Below are 27,873 nucleotides of genomic sequence, written 5' to 3'. Positions count from 1 at the left end.
CTGACTTCGGCTCTTTTACACAGAGTATTACTACAGAAGACTCAACTCTTTCCACTGAGAATAATCTTAGATATCTTGGCCCTTTCCACAGACAATAGTCATAGATATCTTGTCCCTTTCCATAGAGAATAGGGCTACTGCTTAGATACTTTGATCTACTCCTTAATCCCTTCAATTTGCTCCTTAGACTTCTTTGTATGGCTAGACAGAAGATGTTATATGATGATGATCTGAAATACCCTTGGAGCGGAGATCAAATGGTCTATTTATATCCACTAGATGGGTCTGACTAGGTGCGTCTTGGGGCAAAGACGACTTGGTCATAAGGTAGGCTGATTTGACATCTTGTGGTGTCTAAAATCCAAATCTAAAAATTCAATTTCCCGCTTTTGAAAAAGGCCATGAAGAACATGCCATATAAAAATATTCTTTTGACAAATGAATAAATAAATTCTCTTTTATCACAAGCATGAAGAACATGCTAAATATAAATTTTCCTTCATCACAAATATAATTTATATTTTATCTTTACAATTACAAATTGTACATTATGAACACTGACCATAGCTACAAAAATTCAACAGTGATTCCCTACTCATGTGGGTTGGAGTGATGACCCGGGCTTGGTTGTTGATGATGTATTGATGAGGAGGGGTTTGCTTGATGATTGGACACTTGTCGATGAGAATGTAGCCTTTGAGTGAGAAGCACTCTTTTGGACCATCCGTGGCACATTTTGATGGGGATATTCACTTTTAGAGGATGGCATCACTCTTGGAGGGCCTTTTTCTCACATGTGTGGGACAAAAGGAGGTTGTTTGTTAAGTTTGATCATTTAGATATCTCTCTTTTGTGTCGGCTTGTGACCTACTCGTAATCACATAATTTATTGGTTTTTGGGGCTTTTAGTTAATTTTTCTCCAATTTGACTTGGTTTCCCTAATATAAATAAAGGGAAGTTGATTTGGAGAGGACGTTTGTCTCACGCACTCATTTTACTCATTTGAGAGAGTGCGTACTAGTTTCTTTTTTTTCTTGGATGCAATAGAGCATTGAGTAGTGAATTGTCTTGGGAGGATATTGTGATTGGAGGGATTTTCTCTTTCTATTGATGAAGTGATTCTATGGTGATTTGTGCAACTTTATTTTAAGTATCTTCTTCCATTATGCAATTGTTCTAGAATTAGGGTTTCATTATAATTCTCATTTTGATTTATTGAATCTTTTATGGCTCTAACATCTTCTTTTGCAACATTTTTGCTACATTCCATCAAGGAACCTTAGGATAACTTCTTGGCTCTTGATGGAGAGATTTGATCTCTCTGAACTCGCTCCAATTAGGTCTTTTGCCATAGACCTCACCCTTTAACTCCATTAGCGCAAGGAATGAGAAAGGCACTAGTCTATTTAGTGTGTCAATCCTTTAAAATAAATACCCCTAAATTTTAATTTTTAATGTTTTCTAGGGTGAATTATGATTAGATTATGGAAAAAATTGCATTTAATAGCCTAAAATGCCTTTGACCCTATGTTGCAAGAAATGTGGGCCAAGGGGTGTTTCCTCCCAGAAATTGGGATGAAATGCCGAAATGCGTATGGTAAGGGCTTGAAACGCGATTTAGGTGAGTGCGTTTCTCGAGGCTAAAATGTGGCCTGTATGACCTAAAACGCGTTTTAGGCCCATACGACCGTGTTTCCACTCAAAAAAGCATTTTTCCAGTTTTTTTGTGCTTTTTCTCATTTAACTTTTTTATTTTGCAATAAAATCAATTTGTGGATGTTTCTAGATGTCTCTCGCAAGTTATGAGAAAGACTTTCACCTCATTCGCTCTAGGCCAAAAAACCATAAATTAACATAACTTCTACCATCAGATTTTGCGCCTAATGAACGACAAGCCCCCCCACCCCATCTATGTCACAGGATTCACCGAATTTGAACCTTGAGGTTCAAAATTCGGCGAACCCAAAAAAAAAAAATTCAAATTCTTTCAGGTTCGACGAACCTGATAGTCGAACCTCAACGACTTCAAACCTCATCAAATTCGAACCTGAAGATGAACCTAAAGCCAAATTTTTAAATTTTTAAATGTTTTTTGGCTGTTCAAAGTTGAGTTCAAGTTTCTTTTGTCAGTTGTTTTAAGGTTTATGAGAAAAACCATGGGCAACACATGGTTTTCTCTTGTTTCGCTTACCGCCACTTAGTTTCCCATGGTGGCCACTGGTTTGGCTTTATTTACCATGGTTGTCGATATATTTTCACAAGCCAACTTCAGTTTGAGTGTACTCACTCTATTGTGCTCAGTGTTGCCGTTGTGTGTTGTATTGTCTGCAATTTCCTGAATTCAATTTCTAGATGCTGCTTGTCCTTGTCACCTGGAGCGTGAAGTGAATAGTGGTTGTGATTTGTGGCTCGTGGGTGCTCACTGCTACTCATATAGCTTTATTGATTGATTTTTATTTTTTATTATTTTATAGCCGAACTTATTGTTGAACCTCATACGAACCTCATCAGAAAATTCAAATTCGAATCGAACTTAATCGTTGTTGAACTCGAATTCGAACCTGAACCCTGTGACATAGCACCCCATCAAGGACTAGGATCCAAACACAACTAAAACAAGACCTCTGAATCATGAAGATAATTAGGGTCCACACCCAATATATATATATATATATATATATATATATATATATCACATTTCCCCATTTCCAAAATTTGGGGGCATCACATTTTGTACCCGTACCCATTTCAGAAACTCGTACCTATTTCCTCGTATTGTGCAACTTAGCTTTGACCTCATAGTCATAGGGTTAGGCTTTGCATCTTATAAATTGAAAAAGCAGAGTATAAATTTTTATGCATTTTCAGCCATTGAAAAATTGCTGCAACTTCTTTCCTTATTCAATAGCCTTCGCTTATTTATTTTTTATCATCATTTATGGGCTGTTTTATAATTGCTGTCATAAATTTTGTGTGCTATAATTTTATTGTTTAAAATCTGTAATTTATAACGACAATTTGATAATTTAAATGTAGCATGTGTTTGGGATCTATTTGAGCCTCCCTAGGACTATCCAAGCCCTCCAGATTTAGCCATAGGTCCTTTGAACTCATTACCTTATCTCACTTGGGGCTTTTATTTATTGAACATTATCCTTGGGTGTTTTGTTTAATGGAACTCTTGGAGAGTGTTTAGCTTGGGAGTTCTCGGGATATCTGCTCTCCAAGACCCATTGTGGAAGCCTCCCCTGTGGGGATAGTATCCATCCACAGAACAACAGGGGAACAATTACTCAAGTGACAGGTAGCTGATCCCGTTGTTGCCCTTAACCTAGAGTATTTGGTGAGGCTTTGCACAAAGGTGCTAGATTTTGCTGTAACAGGACCAATGGACTTATGTGAGGTTTTCTTGTATATCACTTGGATGTTGAAATTGTGTCCTGAATGGGTTTTAACATTTCACAACATTTTTTGTGCATTTCACTTTTTTTGTAGCAACCATGCACATTTTATTGCTTGGAACTTTTCTGACCTGTCATACAAATTGTATAGATAAAATTATAAATCATAAAAGGCATCTACATTGTTATTAGCTTAACTACATTGCTCCCAGTTGTACAAGTCATACAGCATCCTATAGTATAAAATTTAAAAACTTTAGAGGCGACAGTTGTTATGGATAACAAATCGAATCTTCATAATAATAATTTAGTTGCCAGAAATTATGAAGTATCCCATCTTTGGTTTTCTCGGAGTCACGTAATTTGTATAAGATAAGTGAAGTTTATTAATGTCCAACAAATGACTAAAAAGTAGGTCAATGGGACTCCTGACTCCCTGAGTATAATAGTGGCTTACAATGTGGGAGGGACAAGTGGCTCCTATATAAAGCAAGATGGAGAATGTGTAACTCTAATAAGTGGGACTCCTGACTCCTTGAGTACAATAGTGCCATACAATGTGAGAGGGATAAAGTGGCTCCTTTATATAGCAACATGGAGAATGTATAACACTGATCTAGGCTAAGAACTGGAAACGGGACACTGATAGTAAAATGAAAATAATTATAATGCAGAATAGTTTCTGTAGCCCATAATACCTCAGTTCTCACGTATTGGTCACAAATATCAATAAGCATTTCGGTCAGTTTAAGACATGCTTGATTAAAATTATCTTTTTACTTAATGATGCAGCTTCTATTTCAAAGGCCACTCCACCATCTGCACCCCCCACTAAGGAGCTTGAGTACACGGACATACCAGTTTCACAGATAAGGAAGGTAAGAACAAAAACTTAGTCAGTTTTGTTTATTTTTTTAGTTGTCTTCTCTGCCATAGAGTTGATAATAAATTTGAACTTTTTCTATAAGCCAGATTTTTTAGGTGTCCTTTATGGCTTCTGTAAAATCATGCCTGACTGGATATCATTCATTTTCCTGCTCAGGTCACTGCTTCACGGCTTCTCCTTTCTAAACAGACAATTCCTCACTACTATTTGACTGTTGATACATGCGTTGACAAGCTTACAGAGTAAGGAAAATCGATCTATTTATGCTTCATTTTTTTCTATAAGGCCTGGACATCAGATGTACCACTATATAGTCTGTATGATAAAAGATCACATCCCTTGAAAGTGTTAATGAAACTTTTACTTGTTTTCCAATGATTATTACAGGTTGAGGAACCAGCTAAATGCAGTACAGGAAGCATCTAGTGGGAAGAGGATTTCTGTCAATGACTTTGTGATAAAGGTTAGTTATTGTCAGTCTATAGTGATTTTTCTGGTTGTAACTAAGGCTAAGGTACAGTTCTTATGTTATGAATATAATTTAAATAAAATATATTATAAATATAGATAAATAAATAATAAACTTAATAATAATTAATTAAATAATAATTAGTACTGAAGACATGTCTAAGAGGACATGATCGTTCATGAAGGGGCACCTGCTTATGTATTTAAGTGGACCCTCATTTGTAACATGGATCATCTTACATCAATTCTCTTATACATTATTCAATACATATCCTTATCGTGCAATGGATGTCTTTATACTCCAATTATTTTGGATTACATAACCAGTATTTGAATTCTGTTTGTTACATCTTATTTGGGCTGTGAGAATGTTTTACTTGCTGTGAATATATCTTTTTTGACTCTGCCACCATTTAATGTGTTGGTTTTTCATTTATCCTTTTCAGGATTAGTTGTTTAAATCTCTTGGTAAGAATTTCTTTAGCATCTTATGTCACATATCCTCTTTCTTAAACTGCTTTGGAAACCGTAATTATACAAGAATTGAAATTCTCATCTCTGAGAGTTGCTTCCCTACATAATTTGCTTGAAGGACAACATTCTATTTTGCCATCTAAGGGTTTGAGTCCTCCACCCTTATGTTGTTTGTTCTACTATAAAATAAGCTAAAGGGATAATATTAACTTTGTTAAAATTGGCAACTAGGGCCAAACTCCACCTTGGACAGCTCATATGATGGAGATGATATTTTTATTGGATTCCTCTTTCTGAGAGGTGTAGGATTGATCTAAAGATCATCTTATTCTTACAAGTATAAACGGAATTATGAATTTATTTCTTCTATGGACAAGTTGTCAAGGTCGGCCAGAAGTCTAATGTATGCTGATGAAGCCCAACAGAAGTGCCTCGTCACCCTCAACATTGCGTATATATAGAGTCATTTTCCTTATTTGGTCACTCATCATCACTCATATTTCTCTCTCCTCTCCTCATTGGTTCATACAACAAGCAGGAGCAACTCTTCTTTTCTATGCGTTGACTTGGGTTGACTGAAATTGCAGGAAAAAAATTTCAGATCTATTTTCGGCAAATTACAGGGATGTTGACAAGCATTGACCGAGGGTCAAACTCCATCATTTGACTGCGGTTTTTGTGGGAGGATTTCTGTTTGGGCAGGCCGCATAATCTGGCACAGAAGCCGATATCTTCTGTGCAAGTTGACCAGCATTGACTGCAGCAAGTTTGACCACAGCATTGACCAACTTTGACCAAGAATTTTCAGACTGTTTTGGGCTGATTTGGACTATACCTGAAGGCCGAGTTGACTGGGTTTGACCGAGCTGATTTGGAGACATTCCGCTGGTTTGACCAGCGTTGACTTTCTGGTTAGGGCATCCTATTGACTGGACTGTTTTGACAGTGTTTGGGCAAGTAAATTTTATATATTGTACTCTCTCTCTGCTGAAATTTTGAAGAATAATAAGAAGACTTGATCAAAGTGTTTTCCCCACATTGGGGTTTTCCCTGTCATCCGCCACATATTGTGTCCTCGTCTTGGCTTGTCTTTTACTTATTGTTTATGTTCTATCTGCGTTTACTATCAATGTTAATGTGATTGCTAATCTGGAAATTGATATTGGGCTAATAAGAAAAATTGAAGTAAATTGTTCCTAAACATAGAACATATCATTGTTATCTAAAATTAATATGGTATTGGAGATGAGGTGAAGACAAAGCCCAAGCAAGAGAGAGAAGAGCAATCACTGAGATTTGTTGGACAAGGACAAGATTCAATGGCTTCCTCATCTTACTTCAAACCTGATGACAAGCTCCATGATAAGTTTGATTATCATGCTTGGAAGATGTCTCTTGATTTGACTTTGGAAGAGCATGATGTTATGGACTATGTGCAGGAAAGATTACTGAACCTCCTTCAAATGCACAGGTTGTCGCTAAGACAAAGTACAAGAAAGGTGAAATCAAAGCCAAGAAGATCATTAGGGATTATATTCATAAGCATTTAGTTGCTTACATCTCCGATTTGAACACGTCTAAGGAGATATATGACAAGTTGGTTGGCATGTTCAAAGCTTCCAATGCAAATCAAGTCCTCTTTCTCAAGAACAAGTTGAAGGAGATAAAGAAGGGAAGAGGAGAAGATATCCAATCCTACTTAATGAGGATTACCAAAATAAAAAATGATCTTTCAATTGGAGAAGTTATTGCTCACAGAGAGCTCACTCTCATTGCCCTTGGAGGTCTCCCTCATGAATGGCATGTGTTCAACACTACTATCCTCAACAATGATCGAATTCCAGGTTTTGATGAATTGTTGCTAGATGTAATCAAGAAGAAACAAGGATGATAGAGAGAGACATGCCTTCAAATAGGAATGATCCTACTGCATTTCCCGCTCATGCTAAAAGGAAGAACAATGCAGGTTCAAAAAAGCAATGTCAAGGAAGATCGAGATTCAAAGATGGAAGAAAGGGTAGATGCTTCATTTGTAACAGGTTTGGCCACTATGTTAGGGAGTGTCCTAATAAAAGGGATACACCTCGGGATGATGACAACAACAACCACAACAATTTCAGGGGCAAAAACAATCAAAGGAATGGCAGGTTCAACAACAAAGGAAAAAGGAATGCTTCCGCTACTCAACTTGGAAATGATCGACCTCCCAAAAGATCAAGAAACTCCAGGTATGATGAATCTAATGTTGTAGATAACAAGCAAAAAGAATTTTACCTTATATCCACCCTCTCTACTGCCTCTCCTTCAGATACCTTGGCAAATTGGTTGATTGATAATGGTGCCTCAAGGAACTTCACTAGTTACAAGGAGGCTCCTTCAAATCTGATAGAAAAGGATACAAATTTGGAAATCATTCTTGGAGACATTGCCACCTATCCTGTGAAAGGAGTTGGGAATGTTACTCTTCAATTGAATCAAGGTAATATCATTCATCTACAAGAAGTACTATATGTACTTGATCTAAAGAAGAACCTGGTATCTATCTCGGCAATGGAGGACAAAGGATTCAAGGTGGCATTCATTGATGAAAGGTACGTGTTTGGAAAAGAAATTTCAAAGAAGCATTTGCTCTTGGATTCAGGGTTGATAGCCTATATCAAGTTGGAGGAAGTCCATTAGGAGCTATGTCTTGCGACACACCTCTTCAATCTGAATTATGGCACCTGAGGTTTGCCTATCTACATTATAAGGCTCTACCCGATGCAAGGAAGATGGTGATAGGTATACTGAATTTAAAGTAGAACATGAAGGTGTTTGTCAGGGATGTGCCGAAGGAAAACATATAAGGGGACCATTCCCCTCAAGTGATGGCAAGACTACTCATATTTTGCAATTGGTTCATTATGATCTATTTGGTATGTTGCTCCTGACATCTTTAGGAGGATATTTATATTATGTTATCTTTGTGGATGACTTCTCTTGCAAAACTTGGATTTATTTCTTGAAGAAGGACGAAGTGTTCACATGGTTTCGCTCTTTCAAAGCCTTGGTTGAAATTCAAAGAGGGAAGAAGATCAAAATATTGAGGACAAATAATGGACCGCATATACTCCTGAGAAAAATGGTGTTGCTGCAAGGAAGAATCATTCTATTATAGAAGCCACTTGTGCCATGCTTCATGATCAAGGCCTTCTGAAGTTCTTGTGGGGAGAAGCTGCCAACACTACCATGTATGTTCAAAATAGATGCCCACATCAAGCATTGGACTCCAAAACTCGCTAAGAAGTTTTCACTGGTAAGAAACCTGATGTTTCTCACTTTAGAATTTTTGGTAGCCCTATGTATTTTCATGTGCCGAAAGAAAAGAGAAGCAAATTGGATGCATTTGGGAAGAAAGGAACATTTATGGGCTATAGTGAAACTTCAAAGGCATATAGAATCTATGTGTTTGGTTAAAAAGAAGTGGAGATAAGACATGATGTCACCTTCGATGAAGATGCGACCCTTGGGAAGATTAGGAACCTTCCTATTCCAAGGAAGGACAAAGAAGCAGATACAGGAAAGCAGGGAGAACCGCAGGATGAGCCGATGCCCGATGTTGAAGAACCGATGGATGCCATTGATCCACCTCTCCATGAGCCCTCCTTAAACAGGAGACCCTCATGGCTTAGGGACACTCTCAAAGATGCCAAGAGAAATATTGCACCAAGGGGGACATTTCGTGAAAGTAAGAAGTTGAATAGGTACCAAGGGTGATTAGCTGCCATGAGCAACATTGTTCAATCCAAGCCTTGCACATTCGAAGAAGTTTTGAAGCACCGATTTCGAAAGAATGTTATGAACCAAGAATTTTGAGTCAATTATGAAGAATGATGTCTTGGATGTGGTTCCTAGACCCAAGGACCAATCTGTTGTCACCTCGAAATGGCTCTACAAGATCAAGCATGGAGTTGATGGAAGTGTTGAAAAGTTCAAGGCCAGGTTTGTTGCTCGAGGCTTCTCTCAAAAAGAAGGTGTCGACTATGATGAGATATTTGCACCAGTTGCCTGATATACCAGCATCCATTCAATCATTTCCCTTGTTGCCTCTCAAGGATGGAATTTAAAATTTTAATCAAATGGATGTGAAGACAACCTTCTTGCATGGTTCACTTAAGGAAGAAGTCTATGTTGAACAACCCGAGGGATTCAAAGTTCAAGATCGAAAGACACATATATGAAGGTTGAAGAAAGCCCTCTATGGGTTGAAGCAAGCTCCCCGGGCTTGGTATGAGAGGATCGATAGTTATTTGATGAAGCTAGGTTTTACAAGAAGTGAAGTTGATTTGAACCTTTACTTTAAGGTTGAAAATGATATACCTCTCATATTGGTACTTTATGTGGACGATCTCTTTCTGATAGGTGCAGACCCTCTTATTTATCAATGCAAGAGGGAGTTGGCTTCCAAATTCGAGATGAAGGACCTAGGATTGATGCACTACTTCCTAGGCTTGGAAGTCTAGCAAAAGCCAGGTGAGATTTTCCTTTCCTAAGGAAAATATATTGTGAAGTTACTTGAAAGATTTGGGATGGTGGATTGTAATCCGTGACTACTCCGATGGAACCTAAGTTCAAGAAGTTATACAGAAGTGTTGCTGGGCCCGATTTGGGAAATTCTTCTGAGTATCGTCAATTCATAGGGGCGTTGTTGTTCTTAGTGAACTCTCATCTGGACATATGCTTTGTAGTGAATACACTGAGTCAATTCATGGTCGAGCCTCATCACATACATTGGATTGTTGCCAAGAATCTCTTGAGATATCTTTGGGGCACAATCACCTATGGACTAAGATACACTGTCGGGAATTTGAAGCTCCATGGTTATTTTGATGCTGATTGGGCTGGAAATGTGGTGGATCGTAAAAGCACATCTGGATGTTGCTTCTCACTAGGGTCTGCTTCGATATCCTAGATGAGAAGGAAGCAGAAATCAGTTGCTTTGAGCACTGCAGAGGCTGAAAATATTGCTGCTAGTATGGCCTCCTGTGAAGCTGTTTGGTTGAGGAAGCTATTTAGTGAGTTGTTTGGGCATGTGTTGGATTCCACTGTGATCTATTGTGACAACCAAAGTGGGATTCGTCTTTCTAAGAATATTGTGTTTCATGACTGCTCCAAGCATATTGATATCAAGTACCACTTTATTCAGGATATGGTACAACGGGGAACAATAAGGCTCCATCACATTGGCACTGATGATCAGGTCGCAGATATTCTTATGAAGCCCTCGGGGAACGTCAAATTCTTAACCTTTCATGAATGACTTGGAGTCGTGGAGAGACCCTCTTATGAGGGTCCGTTTGAGTTGGATATTGAGATTTGGGAGCTGCAGGGGGCTTGGGGGTATTTCTTGGAGCTGAGTGACCATAGGGTGAGTGGTTCACCTTCCCTTGTGATACCCCATGATGGTTGATATATGCATAGGATGAGTGGTTCACCTTCTCCAATGGCATATGAGCAGGATGAGTGGTTCACCTTCTCTGTCGATACATCCTACCCATGCAGTTTGGGACTCATGGGAAGTACCTCTCATCTGGCCAATGAGTAGGGAAATGAGGATAGGGACCATAGTACTATTGATGGACGCATCGTGTACTACCATACTCCCTATGCTAGGATGTTTGATATTGATCTGGGATCAATGGAGACTGACTTCGGGTCAGTGGAGAGTGGTATGATACACTCTCGATCATTTCTTCTTCATTATTTCTTCATGGTTCAGCAGAGTAGAGAAGAGATGACAAAGATGGTACAATTGTCAGATGGTTTAGCAGGTGGATTTCTCCCTAGTTGAGAGGGAGTGTTAAAATTGGCAACTAGGGCCAAACTCCACCTTGGACAACTCATATGATGGAGATGATATTTTTATTGGATTCCTTTTTCTGAGAGGTGTAGGATTGATTTAAAGATCATCTCATTCTGACAAGTATAAATGGAATTATGAATTTATTTCTTCTATGGACAAATTGTCAAGGTCGGCCAGAAGTCTAATGTAGGTTCATGAAGCCCAACAGATGTGTCTCTTCACCCTCAACATTGTGTATATATAGAGGAGTCATTTTCCTCATTTGGTCACTCATCATCACTCATCTTTCTCTCTCCTCTCCACATTGGTTCATACAACAAGCAAGAGCAACTCTTCTTCTCTATGTGTTGACTTGGATTGACTGAAATTGCAGGACAAAAATTTCAGATATGTTTTCAGCAAATTATAGGGATGTTGACCAGCATTGACCGAGGTTCAAACTCCATCATTTGACTGTGATTTTTGTGGGAGGATCTTTGTTTTGGCAGGCTGCATAATCTGCCATAGAAACCGAGATCTTTTGTGCAAGTTGACCAACATTGACTGCTGCAAGTTTGACTGCAGCGTCAACCAACTTTGACCTAGAATTTTCAGATTGTTTTGGGTTGATTTGGACTATACTTGAAGGTCGACTTGACTAGGTTTGACCAAGTTGGTTTGGAGGAGACATTTTGCTAGTTTGACCAACGTTGAATTTTTGGTTAGGGCATCCAGTTGACTGCAGTTTGACTGGATTGTTTTGACAATGTTTGGGCAAGTAAATTGTGTATATTGTACTCTCTCTCCCTGCTGAACTTTTGAAGAATAATAAGAAGCTTTGATCAAAGGGTTTTCCCCACATTGGGGTTTTTCCTTGGGAGCAGCCAAATATTGTGTCCTCTTGTCTTGGCTTGTCTTTTGCTTATTGTTTTTGTTCTATCAACAGTTACTATCAATGTCAATGTGATTGCTAATTTGGAAATTGATATTGGGCTAGTAAGAAAAATTGAAGTAAATTGCTCTTAAGCATAGAACATACCATTGTTAACTAAAATTAACAAACTTCCACCAACTTACGAAGTATTATCTATAATAGAATATGCTTCTTCCAAACGCGTTCACTTGGTCTTACTAACTAATATAAGAGTCAATGTTAATTTTAATCTGCTTGTGAATTTTATTAAACAACATCCCCCTCCTCTATTATCTTAGGGATGTCTATAATGTTAAGGATGGATTTATCGCAACCTATTTACCAAATCCTCCTTCGATACACCCAGATACATATTGGAGCTGGATATTTATTAGATATGCCTTGGATCCTACGTTATGAAAACTGGAGCATGTTGAGAAATCAAGGGGCAGCTAGGAGTTTCTCTTAAGAAGTTAAACTTGATAGGAATATGTCTAGTCTTTGAGTGCATAACAGGATTCTTAGAGATGCTAATAGAACTAGTGTTGTCACACATGATTGGAATTGGATCAGTCAACTATACCTTAATGTCCTTCAAGATCTGCTTCATCGAAAGAATTTTGAGCAACAAGTGGCCGCTGGAATATACTTTGCTTCAACAGTGGATAAAGAAATGGAGTCTTGTTTCTTGCTAACCGAGGACACTAAGTTGTTTCCGAAAAAGTTTGATGCACCCAAGGTGATCTTCTAGTCATCAATAATGCCTTCCCAATTAGCGTCAGTGTAAGCTTTCAATCTAAACCTATGTTGCCAGGAAACGTGGGTGCGGGGACGGGACGGGAACGGGAACGGGGACGGGGACGGCATTTTTGGAAACATGCGTGGGTTCGTCGGTAATATAATAATATTAAATTTTAATAATTATATTTTATAAATTATAAATTTATAATTAATAACATATATGAAATTTGAATTTGTATATTGTTTCAAATTTAAACAAGAAACTTTAATGATAATCATTTAAACATGTTTAGTCTCTTCCATATAAAAACACAATTTTTTCATAGGAGATTCTTCTCAACCTGATAGTGGTCTAGACTTTTCTTGATGTCTAATCATCCACCTACCCCATGCATGGTGTGCTCTGTGGTAAAGCAATCCCAAAAAGTTAAAATAGTGGCAGCCTTACCCTTCCACAAAACACGCTTATTCATTTAGGCATATTTTCCTAGTTTTAATCTTAACATGATGTTATCAGAATGCTGTGAGAAATTGGCAGATTTTGATACTTACTTTAGCCATTTTCCATAATAGCCCTTCGCCATTTAACAATCCACTGATTACAGCTTATGGCTGGTCTCAATCCTACTTTGTATTTGATAGAAAATGTCTGAACCTGTATGTGTGCATTTATAGTTTATAATTTGATGGTTATTAACTTATTTGGCTCGGGAATGAATGTTTCATAAATTCATTCAAATTGATTTACAAGAATCTGCAGGCTCAAATTACAGAGTAAGAGGTCTCTTTTCCAGTTCTGGTTTCGATGCCATATAATATTAAAGCATTGAAGATCCACAAATACAGGAGATTCATAATTTACATTAAGACTCTAACAAACCTTGGGCATAAGTTTTGAAATTGTTTTTATAAATTATAGCATAAGACTAATGAGAGAGACTGATCATAAGAGTCTCCTGCGGTAGGAAGGGACTCATGAATGTGCAAACAGCTACCTTTTTTTTCCAACTATGGTCATCACCCTATTAAATATTTCCACAAAGCTACAACCAATATGATATGATATTCTGCTTGTGGGATTGTACACCCATAATGTTCCTTTTATAATATTGAGATATCATAATCATATATGATTTCAGATAATGTGTCGCTCATAAGTTTGAAAAACTTATCACTGTTGATAAATTTTTACAATGATTCATTACCCTTGAGCAACAGTCATGCCCACAGAGCAATGCTAAGGCATGTGAACAAAGACAGCCTTTGGAAACTGTAATCTTGGAAATGATGGCAGAAAATTTCCTTGAGAAACATTTAGAAGACCTTACAACCATCTCTGAAGGACAATCCAGACCAATGACCATCAATGACACCAAAAATGATATCATTCGTTTATGGCATATATTTTATATTCTATGGCATATCATTTGTTTATGGCATATCACTTTTTAAATTTCAATAAAAAAAATTATTGAAAATTAAATTTTTAATATAGTTTTTTATGAAGAACCCAAAGAACTCGAAGAACCCAAAGAACCCAACGAAGAAACCGAAGAACCCAAGAACCCAAGCACCCGAAGAACCCGAAGAAACCAAGCACCCGAAGACCCAAGAACCAAGAACCAAGAACCCGTTAAAGGAAAAGAACCCATTTTTTTTTTTGAAGAACCCGGTTCTTCATGGAAGAACCCGGTTCTTCTGGGTTCGTCTGGGAAGAACCCGTACCGAATCCGGTACTGGGTGCGGGAACCCGGGACGGGTTCGAGAACCCCCCCCGGTGCGGGTACCCGTGCAACACAGATCTAAACCCTTTTCTCTTAGCATACCACAACCCGTAGTCTCTGTTGGAAATAATACTGAGAGGGGGGGTGAATCAGTATTATTAAATTCTTTTCAATATATCTTCCAGATTTATGCTTTAATTTATTCTTCAGATACTGATCATTAATTTGTATGTCAGAACCATATAATAATGAGCAAGAACAAGAAAAACAGATACTCACACCAAAGAACACCAAATATAAGGTGGAAACCCAATGTGGGGAAAACCACCTGCTGCAATATGTCTCTATCTTCTTTCAATTAGAAACTTCTTTTACAATGATTTTGTACTGGTGCAGTCCTTTACCAGTATGCAGGCTGCACCTGCTGAGAGGTACAACCCTCTCTCGTTTTCCAGTCTCTCTGGAAGGGAGCTACAACCCCTTAGCTCTTGTACTAGCTAATCTACTAGTACGTAGGTGCTGACCTACTTCTTTTCTTCCAAGGACCTCGTTTAATTAATTTTCAGACTGGATCCATGAACATCAAATAATCATCAAGTACATGTGAATCAACCAATCTCCTTTTTCAATCAACCAATGAATTAACCAATAACTTCTCAGAATGCAGTAACTAGAACAACAATACCAGTAATCTAAACCCAGAACTCTTCAGCAATAGATAAAAGGAAGCCAACAAATATTTCAAGAAAAGTCCGCAACATCACCAATAGAAACCTGCGAATGTCCGCACTCTTCTGTGTCTAAACTGCGCAGATCCGCACCTGATCATTCTTTTGCTCTGCGTACCTCCGCACCTACTCCTTCTGCTGCACTGCGTACCTTTGCGCAGATCCGCACCTGCACTGTCTGTTTGACTGCGTACCTCCGCACCTGGTCCTTCTGTTCCTCTGCGTACCTCCACATTGTGCCCTCTGCTGCGCTGCGTACCTCCGCACTAGTGCCTTCTACTGCGCTACGTATCTCCGCACCTTCACTTTCTGCTGAGCTGCGTACCTCCGCACCTGCGCTAAGGATCGCCTGCGGACCTCCGAATAGAGCCAATTTATCAGTCCTCCAATGTGCCACAGACTGTAGATCCACAGATCTGATCATGCACCAATGAGATCACGATAGATCCGCCTTACAATTTACAGTATTCACCTTGATTTAGATCTAGCGTTATCAAACCGATCACCCAAAATTTCAGATTTTAAGATATTCAAAATTCAAAAGTGTCTAGCCAAATGATCTCCTTTCCTTTTTATAGGCAAGCCCATACTCAAACCAAGGATCAAAACCATAGAGAACCGATACAAGGGACCCAAAACCGGGTTCAATAATTTAGATGCTATACCACGGACCAAAACCATAGGATCATATACGTCGGACTAAATACCATGGACCATTCATAAGAATTCCCACGTGCGCGCGCTTCTCTACATTGAAGTGAGTGAAATTGAGGTCCGCACCTTTTGAACAGAGTACCTGCGGGTATGTCCGCACTTCTTGGTCGGGCTACCTGCGGGTCCACAACTTTTCTTAGGCTCACCTGCGGGTATCTCATTTTCTATGATTTGGAGAGCCTGAATAGAGATTGGCCTCTTGAGTGAGTTGCCGTCAAGTACAACGCCTGTGCCATAGCGCCAAACCTGAATCATAATGCCAATAATCTCCCCCTTTGGACTTGATGGCAACCCCAAGATCCTCAAGGTCATTCTCCCCCTTTGACATCAAGGGAAAAGGGTTATGCTCCCCTTGAGAACATGCTTAAGTCTTTGCTCTGCTGATCATGCTCCCCCTGACTATAGACCAGATCTACAAAAGAAAATTTCTTCAAGAAGAACCATAATGACCTTGACAAAAGAGATAGAGACATATTAGCAGCAATATTCAGATCAACATCCATGTTCTCCTTCTGTACTTTCTCCTCCAAGATCTTCTACCATAATGCCAACAATGCATTATTAGAAGAATATATGCTCCCCTGAACCTGTGCCATTCGATCTTCGACCAATCCATAAACCAACAAATGTACGCGTATACCCCATATGAAACTCGCGTACAACCAACAATCTCTGAAACAGATGAGATTCAACAACAAGATGATGCATCAACTACCCCCAGTTTTTGTCTGAGGTATTCGAAGGTCTCCCTGGGCAGAGGTTTGGTGAGTAGCATTTTTGGACATTGTTCAGTCCTATAATTCTAGACACTTCTTTCCAAACTTTTGAAAAGTAATTGTAGACTAAGATGAGATGAGTGTTGTCACTCAAATTGTATAGGCGAGATGCGGCAACGATTAGGTTAGGTGTTGTCACTCTAATCCCCGACCTCTCCATTCTCGCTATCTCCCTACAACAAGCTTATGGGGGTAGTCCCTATGAAATGTGAAGATGCAAGACTTTCTGGCAACCGACAGGTTCGGGAGACACAACTAAATGGCCAACAACTTGGTCAAATTAGCAAGTTAAATGATTTGATTATATTATTGTGGAAGACTTGTGCCTAAATGGAATCAAATACTTGCTTAAGATAAATTATTTACCAAGTCACTGAATGAACAGTTGCTACCTTAGGATGCTTCACTATCCTAAATGAGATGCAACACCTAAAATCTAAGTGAAATGCAAAATCTTGATTGATTTTAAGTTAGATGCCTAACTAGATGAATCCTTTCCCTTAGCTGTTTTGAAGCTAGTCCCTAGAGCAAGTTGTGGAGAGAAACCAAGGGGAAGCAAGCTATGGCTTGATTAATGATCTCTCCCCTTGAGTTCTAACCACCTGATGCCTCCAACGTTGCAAAGACCTTGGCTCTGACGACTGCAAGGTCACCGTGTTAACTGCTAAAGAGGTTCTAGACTTCGCAAGTTAGATGAGAGAGGTGGTCCTAAGAGTCTTTCAACCATGCTTATGCTTGGAGGTAAATTTTAAGATGCAGCACTAACTTAGAATGAAAAATGCAAGATGACGAGTGATTTGCTTCGATAAAATTGTTCGATGTATTAAGGCGTTTCGAGAATGACGAGAGCAATTTAATTGAGACAATTTAGAATGCAACTTCAAGACAAACTTAAAACAAGACAATTTGATTTAGCACAATTAGCAATTCTTAATAAACCAATGTTCTTAGATAAAAACAAGTTCAAGCATTCCAAGTACAAAACCGTTTTGTAGTTCAGCCTGTTCATGGTCCTACATTAGTTCTCCTTTTTACATTTTGACATGCTTCTACTAGTTTTGTTCTTAAGCAGGATGGCCATCCAATGGTTTTTTTCCACTGGTTCAATCACTCCATTTTTAATAAGAATATGGGTTTGTACCGTAACCTCAACTACACAAAGCCCAAGGATTATTTCGTACATTGTTGGAAGGAGTGTACTACTAACTGCAACAAAAAATTGGGGATGATTTCCTCAAAGCAGGAAGGAATTTAGTCTAAACTCTAGTGAACATGTGAATATAATATAGTTGTAGTTCATGTATTTTGTACTCTAGTATTACTAATTATATCTTTTGTACTATTGGATGATTTGGTCCAAATTGATCTCACTCATTTTCTTGTATATTATTGAAGACTTGGTCAAACTTGACCACTCTCCCACAGTTCTCTTCTCCTATATTACGACAATACAAATGGGTGTACATTACTGCAATTTCCTCTCTTCATATACTTGCTGTCTTATATAGTTCTTTGTATAGTGTTTGTAATTCATGTCATGATAGTGTAAAGAGCATACTCAATGTGTCCTGAACTTGTAGGTCATAATTATGTGCTATTCTTCTGTGTTTCTTGTAAGTTCTTTTGCTGGTGCATTGCCAATGGAGTTTGTCTGCTAGATTTATTTATTTTTGCAAGTTAAAAAGATAGAATTTTAACCCCATGGAAATATTCATGTGCATCCATAACTAGGAAAAAACTGTTTTACTAGTATAGTCACTTAGCTTCTCTATTCATTTTTTGAAGTTGCTGTACTAGATTAGCAAACTGCAAACATATTATATGATCTGTTTCTCAGAAAGTTAATGAAAGATACATCTTTCACAGGCTGCTGCATTAGCCCTTCGGAAGGTACCTCAATGTAACAGCTCATGGACAAATGAATATATTCGACAGTAAGTAGTATCTCAAGCCCTTTAGCAGAATGCTCTCTTAAAGGGACAATGAAAAAAGAATCATACTTTTTAACAAAATATGCAAGTCTTTTTGTTCTGGTTTTTAGCATATCTAGTACTGGATTATAAATGAAGTTTCTCTTTAAATGTTGCAGGTATCGTAACATAAACATCAGTGTTGCAGTACAAACAGATAAGGGTTTGTTTGTCCCAGTTGTAAAAGTACGACATAAATTGTCTCATCAAATTTCCATTTCATTTTATTGCTTATAATTCCTTCGGTGTTATGGCTTTTATTTGTTTTATGTAGAACAATTACCTTTTAAGGAGGCCTTATAGGAGATTGATTCACAGGATGCAGATAAGAAGGGGCTGTCTGCAATTGGGGAGGATGTAAAAGTTTTGGCGCAGAAAGCTAAAGAGAATACTTTGAAGCCAGCTGACTATGAGGTAATGTTTCAAAAAAAATTAGTAGTGGTGGAGTGATACGTCTATGTGATCTAGATTCAAATGTGGCTTTGCTCTGGCTAATGATATTGATCATGCAGGGAGGGACATTCACAGTATCCAATTTGGGAGGTCCATTTGGAATAAAACAGTTTTGTGCTATCATTAACCCTCCACAGTCAGCAATTCTGGCTGTGGGTTCAGGTAAAGATTATTTTGGGCATATCTCTTAGATTGATGTAATTAAGAATTTAATATTGTCATATAATTATATAAATTAAGATCACTACAGATGTGAATGAAGATGACACAGCAAGATTTACATGTAGAATGCCACGTGAGGTAAAAGTTTGTTGATCCCATTCACAATCTGTATGTACAGCTGCAAAGCGAGTCATCCCAGGAGCACTTCCAGATCAATTTGATGTCAGTTCATTCATGTCTGTTACACTTAGCTGTGATCACCGAGTGATTGATGGTAAGTGTATACATGTTACAAACCAATTAAACACTAAACTTGGGAATTGCACTGGAACAGAAAGAAATATATAATATGAAAGATGTTGCAATTGTAGAAGTATATTAGAGGACAGCAGCAAGGAAGCAAGTCTTTGCCATTTTTTGTGTTTTTTAGTTTGTTTGCTTCCAGTATGAATCCCTTTATATGATGCAAATTGTTGCTTTTCATTTTTCAGTCTTTTATATTTTGACAATTATTTGCTCTTCTCAGGTGCAATTGGTGCTGAATATCTGAGAGCATTTAAAGGATACATTGAGGATCCTTTGACGATGCTGCTTTAAATGGTGTTTAAGGCAGCTAGAAGTGCTTCTTTCATATGTTGGAGCAATATAGTTGGTGTAGATTATCCATTTCCACAGATGCAATAAAAATTTTCTCGTATGTCTAAAGTGTTTCCTTTATTTATGAGGGCCTTTTAATGTCATAAAGTGGGATGGAGTTTCATGAATAAGGCAGGTGAGCTTGAATAAGTTCCTTCTGCGGTTGCTTTAGAACTGGTGGCTTTGGAATTTCCTTGAGGATTTGCAAGGAACTTATTCATGATTTTTGTTGGGAGAGTCAATTCAACAATAAGCAGAGTGAGAATTTTTTGATTTGCAAGTAGGCATTGAATGGGCAAATAAGAAAGATTTTGGTAAAACATTGTTCAATTTTGAGCACTGATTTTCATTGATCGTAATGTGCCTAAATTTTATTCTGTCGCGACTCACATCTATTATCTGTTTTACAGAGATATTGACAAAAATAATGTCATGTTTTAACGTCTGACTGGACATTTGTTTCGCCATATAAATTTGCAGAAGCAACACAATTAATACTAAGTAGTCACTGAAAATGGGAAAGAGCTTATCTGACTGGTTTGCACAGTCCACTTACCCGAATAAAGCCAAAGGGATTGCAGAACACAAAACTGAGTTACACCTAGTATTGAAAACTTTGGTGGTGACATCAATTGGTTCACCCATGCTCTCCAAATATAATGTACTGAATACTGACACTAACATTGTGTAATAGTTAACCTAACATGTCAAATGATCATTGCGACCAATTAACTGTATTCCCAGTTAGCAAACAAGTTAATCTCCTGTCAAATAAAATCCTTATTCTTGTTCTGTGACTGGTTATCCGTTACCAGTCATGGTACAAATGGACGGTAAATCACATGCAAGCAAGGTGATGCAAGATCGATGTATATTCCTGTTACCATCTTTGTCATTTCTACACGTTGAATTTGTGATTTTAATTTTCTTTAATGATTGAAGAACCAGATGCTTGAATTGAACTTGAGCAGAAAACACTGTTGGGTGATGTGTTTTTACCGTATTTTAGGACGGAATTTATAATTTTTGGTGGTGTGCTACTAGTAACTACTTTTAGGCATGGTGCTTCTCCCAATTAACCTATGAATGCCTCTATTCCCGTTGATCATTTGTGGCGTTTGCATATTGTAGAGCTTAATGCTGATTAAGAATTTTGCCAAGTCTTGGCTGAAAAATTCGTTAGAGAATAAGAGTTGTCATGCAGATGTTTTAAAATGCCATTTAGGATAGTATTATATTCTTTCCCAAGACGAATTTTCTTTTACAATATATATACTGCAGTTGTATTTTGATTGTTTCTCTAAATTTTTAATCCAAGGGCTGAAAATGAAATGCTCTTTCTTTTTCCTATTTACGTTGTTCATGCATTTCAAATATAACAAAATGATATATTTGGAAGCCATTCTGCGATGGTTCTTTCACTGAACTATTACATAAAAAAGGACGATTTGTCCATAAATATAATGCCCGAAGTAGAAATAATATTTGATAAGAATGAATAATATATTGATGATTGAAAAGTGTGAAAAAGATTTATATAGTGCTCAAGGGACACATAAATGCAAGTGATGCAACCCTGGATCATATTAATTCTTATATTTAATAATGCAATCTAAGTTCATTAGAAATTCCTACTCCAATGGGATGGAAGTAACAAAAATAATTACGAGATCCAAGAACTAGTTAGTTTTCAAAGTGTGCAACCAAGAGTGTCTCTTTAATAGGCCATTTTAATGCCAGGCATACCAAGACCCCTGTTCTTTCTTACGTAGTGACACTTGGAGAGGCTATTTTGGAAGTCACAAATGGCAAGCTAAAAAAATCCTCTTTTGAAGAGGAAGCTGTCATGAAAAATTCATATTGATACTGTCAATGAACAATGGTATGCTAAAGGAGAACGTAGGTCACTGAATTTCATTTGACAGAAGCTCTATTTGAGATCGAAACAATCTGACCTGTACTGATGTTGTTGGTAGACTTTGTATTTAAGTTCAAATATTAAAGAGATGATGTTTTACTGGGGGTCCTTATTCTTTCAATAGTAATTTTCGACTAATTTTTTGGGAAGGGGGATGTGGGGACGGGGAGATGCATATGGACCACATATGGGAGCACCTCGTAATCTTAGGGAAATTCAAAGAGAGGACATGGGAACATTGAGTATATAAATTATATAGATATATAGTATAAATATTATTAAAATTTGAATTTATATTCAATAATGAAATAGATTGCTTTGTATATCATAAATGTTTCAATTCAATAGTAGTAAAATATCATATACATTTATTTAAATTTAGTATTTATTGTTTATCATACTAGAATGTACATTGATTTACCATAATTCATTGTTCTAGAATCTTACTAGTATTAAGCAAAATAGTAGGTACTAAATTGCAAAGATTAGAAAAGTAAATTGAAATTAGTTAAACTCAAAAATAACAAAAAGTGACAAGTCAAAGACTCGGTCTGAGGTCATCACTATCTAGAGTCAAGGCTCAAAAATTGAAATTGAAAATAGACAATGAACTGATGTTATCCGAACCGAGTTGGGATTTCAACACACCATCCCTCGACAGTTAGCAGACTTGGGGGCCAAAGGAGGAAAAAAAGGAAGCATAGTAGGCCCAGCGAAAGGGACGTCCTCTTCAAAGAGTAAATAATGAATATCATCTCCTGGAATTGTAGAGGTCTGGGTTCTGGAAAAAGAATAATGGAAGCGAAATCACTTATCCAAAAGGAAAGACCAGTAGTCACCCTCCTCCAGGAGACGAAGTTAGCGAAGCAAAAATCTCCTCCATCCACTCCAAAATTTGGGGGAAAAGTAGTATGGTAGCAGAAAGCTTGAGAGGCGCTTCGGGAGGCCTCTGCACGATGTGGAATCCCGCACAAATGCATCTAGTAAGATCTATGAAAACAACCCACTGGATTGCAACTACCTTTAAAATTTTAGAGTTGCAACAGAACTGTATTATAGTCAATGCATACATTATGCATGTTCGCTTTCGAGAGAAACAAGATTGTTGGAAGTCCTTGATAGAGTTGCAAAACTTTGATTATGGTTGCAATTGTATCCTAGGAGGGGACTTCAATACCTCTATGGGCCAAAATGAGAAACGAGAAGGATCCATACTTTGGGATCCCTCATAGGTCAACATGGAGGATTTAATGCTCAATCCCAATCTTTTCGATGTTAAACTGTCCAAATTCCTTTATACGCAGAATAATAAGTACTTGGGTCTGTGCCATATAGCTGCTAGGCTTGACTGTTTCCTTGCTTTTGATAGTCTCCTTTGAATTTGTGTATGAAATCTTTTATCCTCCCTTGGTGTGGCTCAGATCATTGCCCTATTCGCCTCCTCTGGCACTCCCATAATCTTGAGCCTATCCCTTTTTAGTTCTCCCCCCTTTGGCTGGACTCCATGGGGTTCTCTGAGATGGCTTCTCTTTCTTGGTCGGTTTGGGTAGACAACAGCCCAATCTCTATCTCGGAATCCAAAATCAAAAGGATAAAAGCTGATATTAGAAGTTGGCTCAATGAGAATAAAATTGAAAAGCAATATGCAATAAAGGATAAGGAACAAAATCTAGCATCCATTCAGGGGCAAATTGAGGCTGCCTTGGTCACTTTGATTGAATTTCAAAAAGAAGCATAAACATTCAAGGCCCTGTACGCCCTTCTTAGACGAGAAGAAGAATATTGGAGGCTAAAATATAGAAACATTTGGCTTACTATTAGGGATAGGAACACAGATTTTCCATAAATAGGCAAAGTTCAGTGAAAGCAAAAACAACATATCCCAGATCCAGCATGGGGGGTAAATAATCATCGATTTTGAGGACATTAAGAAAGTTGTTGTGGAACATTTCCAGAATCTTTATCAAGAAGACTTTCAGATTGATCAAGAAAGTGAGGATTTCCTCTTGGAGAAAGTCCCCACCTTGGTTTGTACGTAAATGAATAACGCCTTGACCACCCCTCCAACAGGTGAAGATATTAGACTAGTCGTGTTCTCCTTTATGCCTGACAAAGCCCTTGGTCCAGATGGTTTCTTAGCTAGCTTCTATCAGCACTTTTGGGATTTGATAAGTAAATACTTGTGTCGTATGATTGGATATTCATTCAAGAGATTCATAATGGGGGTTGCAATCAACACTTCCTTCTTAGCCTTAATCCCAAAGGAGTCTAATCCCTCCTCATTTTCAAGATTCCGCCCTATTTCTCTCTGCAATGTCTCCTATAAGGTCCTTTCGAAGTTGCTTGCTCTAGGCTCAAAAAATTATTGCCTCGTTTGATCTCGGTCAACCAAGGGGGATTTGTGTTGGGTAGGAAAATTTTTGACAACATAATTCTACTTTAGGAAGCTATAGACTCAAGTTGGAAAAGACAAGGTCAATGCATGGTAATCAAATTGGATATGGAGAATGCCTTTGATGGGGTCAGACATAGCTTCCTGTTGAAGGTTCTGAAGAAAATGGGGTTTGATGCAACATTTACAAAGTGGATTGCTCTTTGCATCTCTTCTCCTTGGATTGCTCCGTTAGTTAATAGTCGAGTGGCGGGTTTTTTCAAAGTTTATAAGGGCCTAGGGCAAGGCTGCTCCCTCTCCCCATTTCTCTACATATTAATGGCAGATTCGTCGAGTAGAAGATTGGAACATGAACCTGAAACTTGTAAATTGTTAGGCATCAGATTTAAAGACGGGATCAAAAGTATCTACCACATGTAGTTTGTGGACAACACTATACTATTAGGTGGAGCCTCTGTGGTGATTGCCAAACAATTTAAAGTAAATTTGGATAACTTTCTTAGCACCTATGGAGGAGCCACGAATGACAATGAAAGTCACATTTACACTAGGAACATCTCTCTTCAGAGAGTTAAAAAACTTGAAGAAATTATGGGATTCGGGGCTGATTATGATTGGAAGGACTTCAATTATCTAGGAATTCCAATCTTCCTAAGACGAGTGGCTCCCTATGTTTGGCAGCGAGTCCTTGACAATTCAAAACCAAAATTTTGAATTGGGGAGGTATTCAGTTAAATAATGCGGGTCAGACTATCTTAGTGAAATAAGTGCTATCAACCATTCCTATGTACCAATTCTCAACTCTTCAAGCACCTAAGTATGTTTTGCACCAGCTTGGCATATATATATCAGGAAATTTCTATGGGGGGAGGGAAGCAGGATAATAAAAAATTCCACCTGGTAAACTGGAGGACTATCAAAGCACCTAAACAGCATGGGGGGCTTGGTATTTGCGATCCTTCTCTTACCAATCTGGTTATAGGGGCCAAGCGTTTTTGGCTGATGAAAACGAGGCCTGAGACCATTGGTGGGCGCAGGTAGTGATAACAAAATAATTCCATCGACACAACAACATGGAAGAGCCCATTGCAACAACACAAGGTTCTCCTATTTGGAAACTTCACTCATTTTCGGCTCTAATTTTGAGTAATCTCTGCAAAATTCTAGGGCAGGGTTGTTTGATCAACATCTGGTTGGACTCGATCCTGGGACACCCTCCCTTGGGTTTGGATCCCTCTGTCTCCCCTCTTAGGGATCATTTCCTGCAGGTCGAGGTCATCCACTTAGACCAAATATCCAATTGGGACAGGCAGGGCCTTTGGGCTGGTTGGAAATTAGATAATATCCTGGCTCATTTGATCCCTATTCGGGATACTCTAATTGAGAAACTAATTGGATGTGCCCCTCTTGCGCAATCAATGGAGGATAGGTGGGGGTGGAAGAGATCCTCATACACGATTAGGGAAGGCTACTCCCATTTGCTTTTCAATGACCAAATTCCCCCAAAGTCCTCAATTTGGAGCAAAATATGGAAGACAAATGCAATTCCCAAAGTAAACTTCTTTTGTTGGCTGCTCTCCCATAAAAGAATTCTCACTACTGAGAATCTCCAGAAAAGGGTTTTATTGACCCCTCTCGTTGCCCCCTTTGTGAGAACTCGGAGGAAAGCATCCCCCATCTTTTCCTCTAGTGTCCATTTTCCAGATTGGTTTGGTTTGTGGCCCTTGGCCCGCTTTTCCTCAGAACTAGTTGGCCATCTGATCTCCTCCTCTTTTTTGCCTCTTGGCCCAAGTTTTACGCGGTCCCTTCAGGCCAAAAGCTCCTTTAAAGACCTCTAGATCGCCCTCCCCAAGTATGTTTGTTGGCAAATTTGGTTATCTAGAAACAAGGTGATCCTGTTGATTTGGGGTAGCATCGGATGTGCTTTAGCCATGAAAATTGGTGGAGAGTCTAAAGCACATGAGATCTCCAAGACCCAGAAATGGTTTGGGTAGATTCTAACCGGTTTGGGAGATATTAAAATAATTAATATTTTTAATGGATTTCCAAAGTCTAAACTTAGGAAAAATAAAATATTAACGGGTATTAATATAAAACTAGGTTAGAAGGTTCCAAAAGTCATGGATCAAGCCAAACCTAATCTTAGTCGTTGATTAGAGATTTAATGTCAGCTGTTGATGGACCAACAAGAAAAGTATAAGAGGAGGCTTGAGAGTCAGTTGGAGAATACACCAAAGTGATCAGTGATTCATTTTGCTAGAGCGAAGTTGCTAAGCAAAGTTGAATCAGTGATCAGCAGCAAGGGGTAGTTAGTACGAGGTAGAGACGATATGGGGAGACCAGCGCAGAAGCAGAGGGGCAGTGAGTATGAGGTAAAGACGATAGGGGAGACCAGTGCAGAAGCAGAGAGAGGGAGAGCAACAACCAATCCAGGCAGTGCAGAGCCCAGGAGAGGCAATGCAGAGCCCAAAGAGACTGTGTCATCCACGCAGAGGGCAGAGGGAGTGACGCAAAGGCTCCCAGAGGTTGCGTAGTGCCTCAAAGGGCTGACGCAGAGCGTCCTGGGGCTGACGCAGGTCAGCAGGAGGCTGACGTAGTGGCTAGAAGGGCCAGTGCGAAGCTTCAATTGTGCTAGAGAGGGTTTCGTGGGACAGGTTTTCTAAATACCTGTTTCCGGATATAGAGGTATTACTGTCGTATATTTTTCTCTGTCGGGTGAGCCGGTTTAGGCACCCAGTTGTACTCAGATAAATTGCATAATAATATAACCCTCTGAATAGATGCACCAGTTTTCCCGCATTAGGTTTTTCCGGGGGGCATTGGTCCAAAAAAAATAGTGTCACTTGTGTGCTTGTTTTCTTTCAATTGATGATTTTTAGATGTTGATATTGTACTTGTGTTTATTTTCAGTATTTACATGGTAAATAACTTATTAAGTAATTAAACAAGTAGGAGAAATAAACCAGATAGTACAGGGAGAATTTCTAACGTGTTAGACTTAGAAATTCCAACAAATCCTTAGTTCTTCTTGCCCCCCTGCTAGGTACACTTCCCTCAAAGCTCTTTCGTCTTGTTTCCAATTCCACCTGCCTGCAGTGGATCCTTCACTCGACTCTGTAGAATCGACTTGGCTTTCTCCTTGGGCTAGGCCCTCTTCCTCCCCATCTCCATTGAAAATCTCTCCCCTTCACCCTTCCTGGATCCTTCGTCTATCCCGCAATGAGCTTGATGAATGGAAAGAAAAATATAATTCATGGATTCTCCAATTTGATGGTGCGTCAAAAAGAAACCCTGGGGTAGCATGAGGGGAAGGGATTCTCATTAATCCCGAAGGAATATGTGTTGATCGTTTTGCCTGGGGCTTGGGAAGGGGGACCAACAACCAAGCGAAAGCTTATGGTTTATATATTGGCCTCATTTTAGCAATCAAAAGGGAATTAAGGAAATGAAAATTTTGGGCGATTCATTCTTGGTCATAAAGAATATGAGCTCCAACTCTCTAGCCTAGAATAACAAGCTCAATCAGATCCTCAAAATATCCCTTGGCATGCTCCCTCCCTTTGAGAAACTACACTTTTTTTACATTCTAAGAGGCCTTAATAAGGAAGCGGATACAGAAGCCATTATGGCATGCCAAATGAAAGAAGGTCATAACATGGTCAACGAAATTGAAGGTTATTCACCCATCGCTTAAG

General features: G+C 38.6%; 1 protein-coding gene across 1 annotated transcript in view; it reads left to right on the top strand.

The window, feature by feature from the left end:
- The window catches only part of LOC149197551 (dihydrolipoyllysine-residue acetyltransferase component 2 of pyruvate dehydrogenase complex, mitochondrial-like), a 175,766-nt gene extending 155,521 nt beyond the window's left edge, over window positions 1-20,245 (top strand). Inside the window, exons 10-18 of the mRNA XM_089405882.1 lie at window positions 4,195-4,280; window positions 4,445-4,530; window positions 4,676-4,751; window positions 18,514-18,581; window positions 18,737-18,803; window positions 18,936-19,031; window positions 19,130-19,232; window positions 19,411-19,506; window positions 19,759-20,245. Coding sequence (XP_089262008.1) covers window positions 4,195-4,280; window positions 4,445-4,530; window positions 4,676-4,751; window positions 18,514-18,581; window positions 18,737-18,803; window positions 18,936-19,031; window positions 19,130-19,232; window positions 19,411-19,506; window positions 19,759-19,829 — 749 coding nt within the window. The 3' untranslated portion in view covers window positions 19,830-20,245. The remainder of the gene's footprint in view (window positions 1-4,194; window positions 4,281-4,444; window positions 4,531-4,675; window positions 4,752-18,513; window positions 18,582-18,736; window positions 18,804-18,935; window positions 19,032-19,129; window positions 19,233-19,410; window positions 19,507-19,758) is intronic.
- Window positions 20,246-27,873: the final 7,628 nt, after the last annotated feature.

The sequence above is a fragment of the Pinus tabuliformis genome, chromosome 2_2 (assembly GCF_031772625.1).
Source record: "Pinus tabuliformis cultivar Carrire ecotype Pingquan chromosome 2_2, CPIR1, whole genome shotgun sequence".
Taxonomy (NCBI): Eukaryota; Viridiplantae; Streptophyta; class Pinopsida; order Pinales; family Pinaceae; genus Pinus; species Pinus tabuliformis.
The sequence above is the reverse complement of the archived record's forward strand: the minus strand, read 5'-3'. Positions and strand labels throughout refer to the sequence as shown.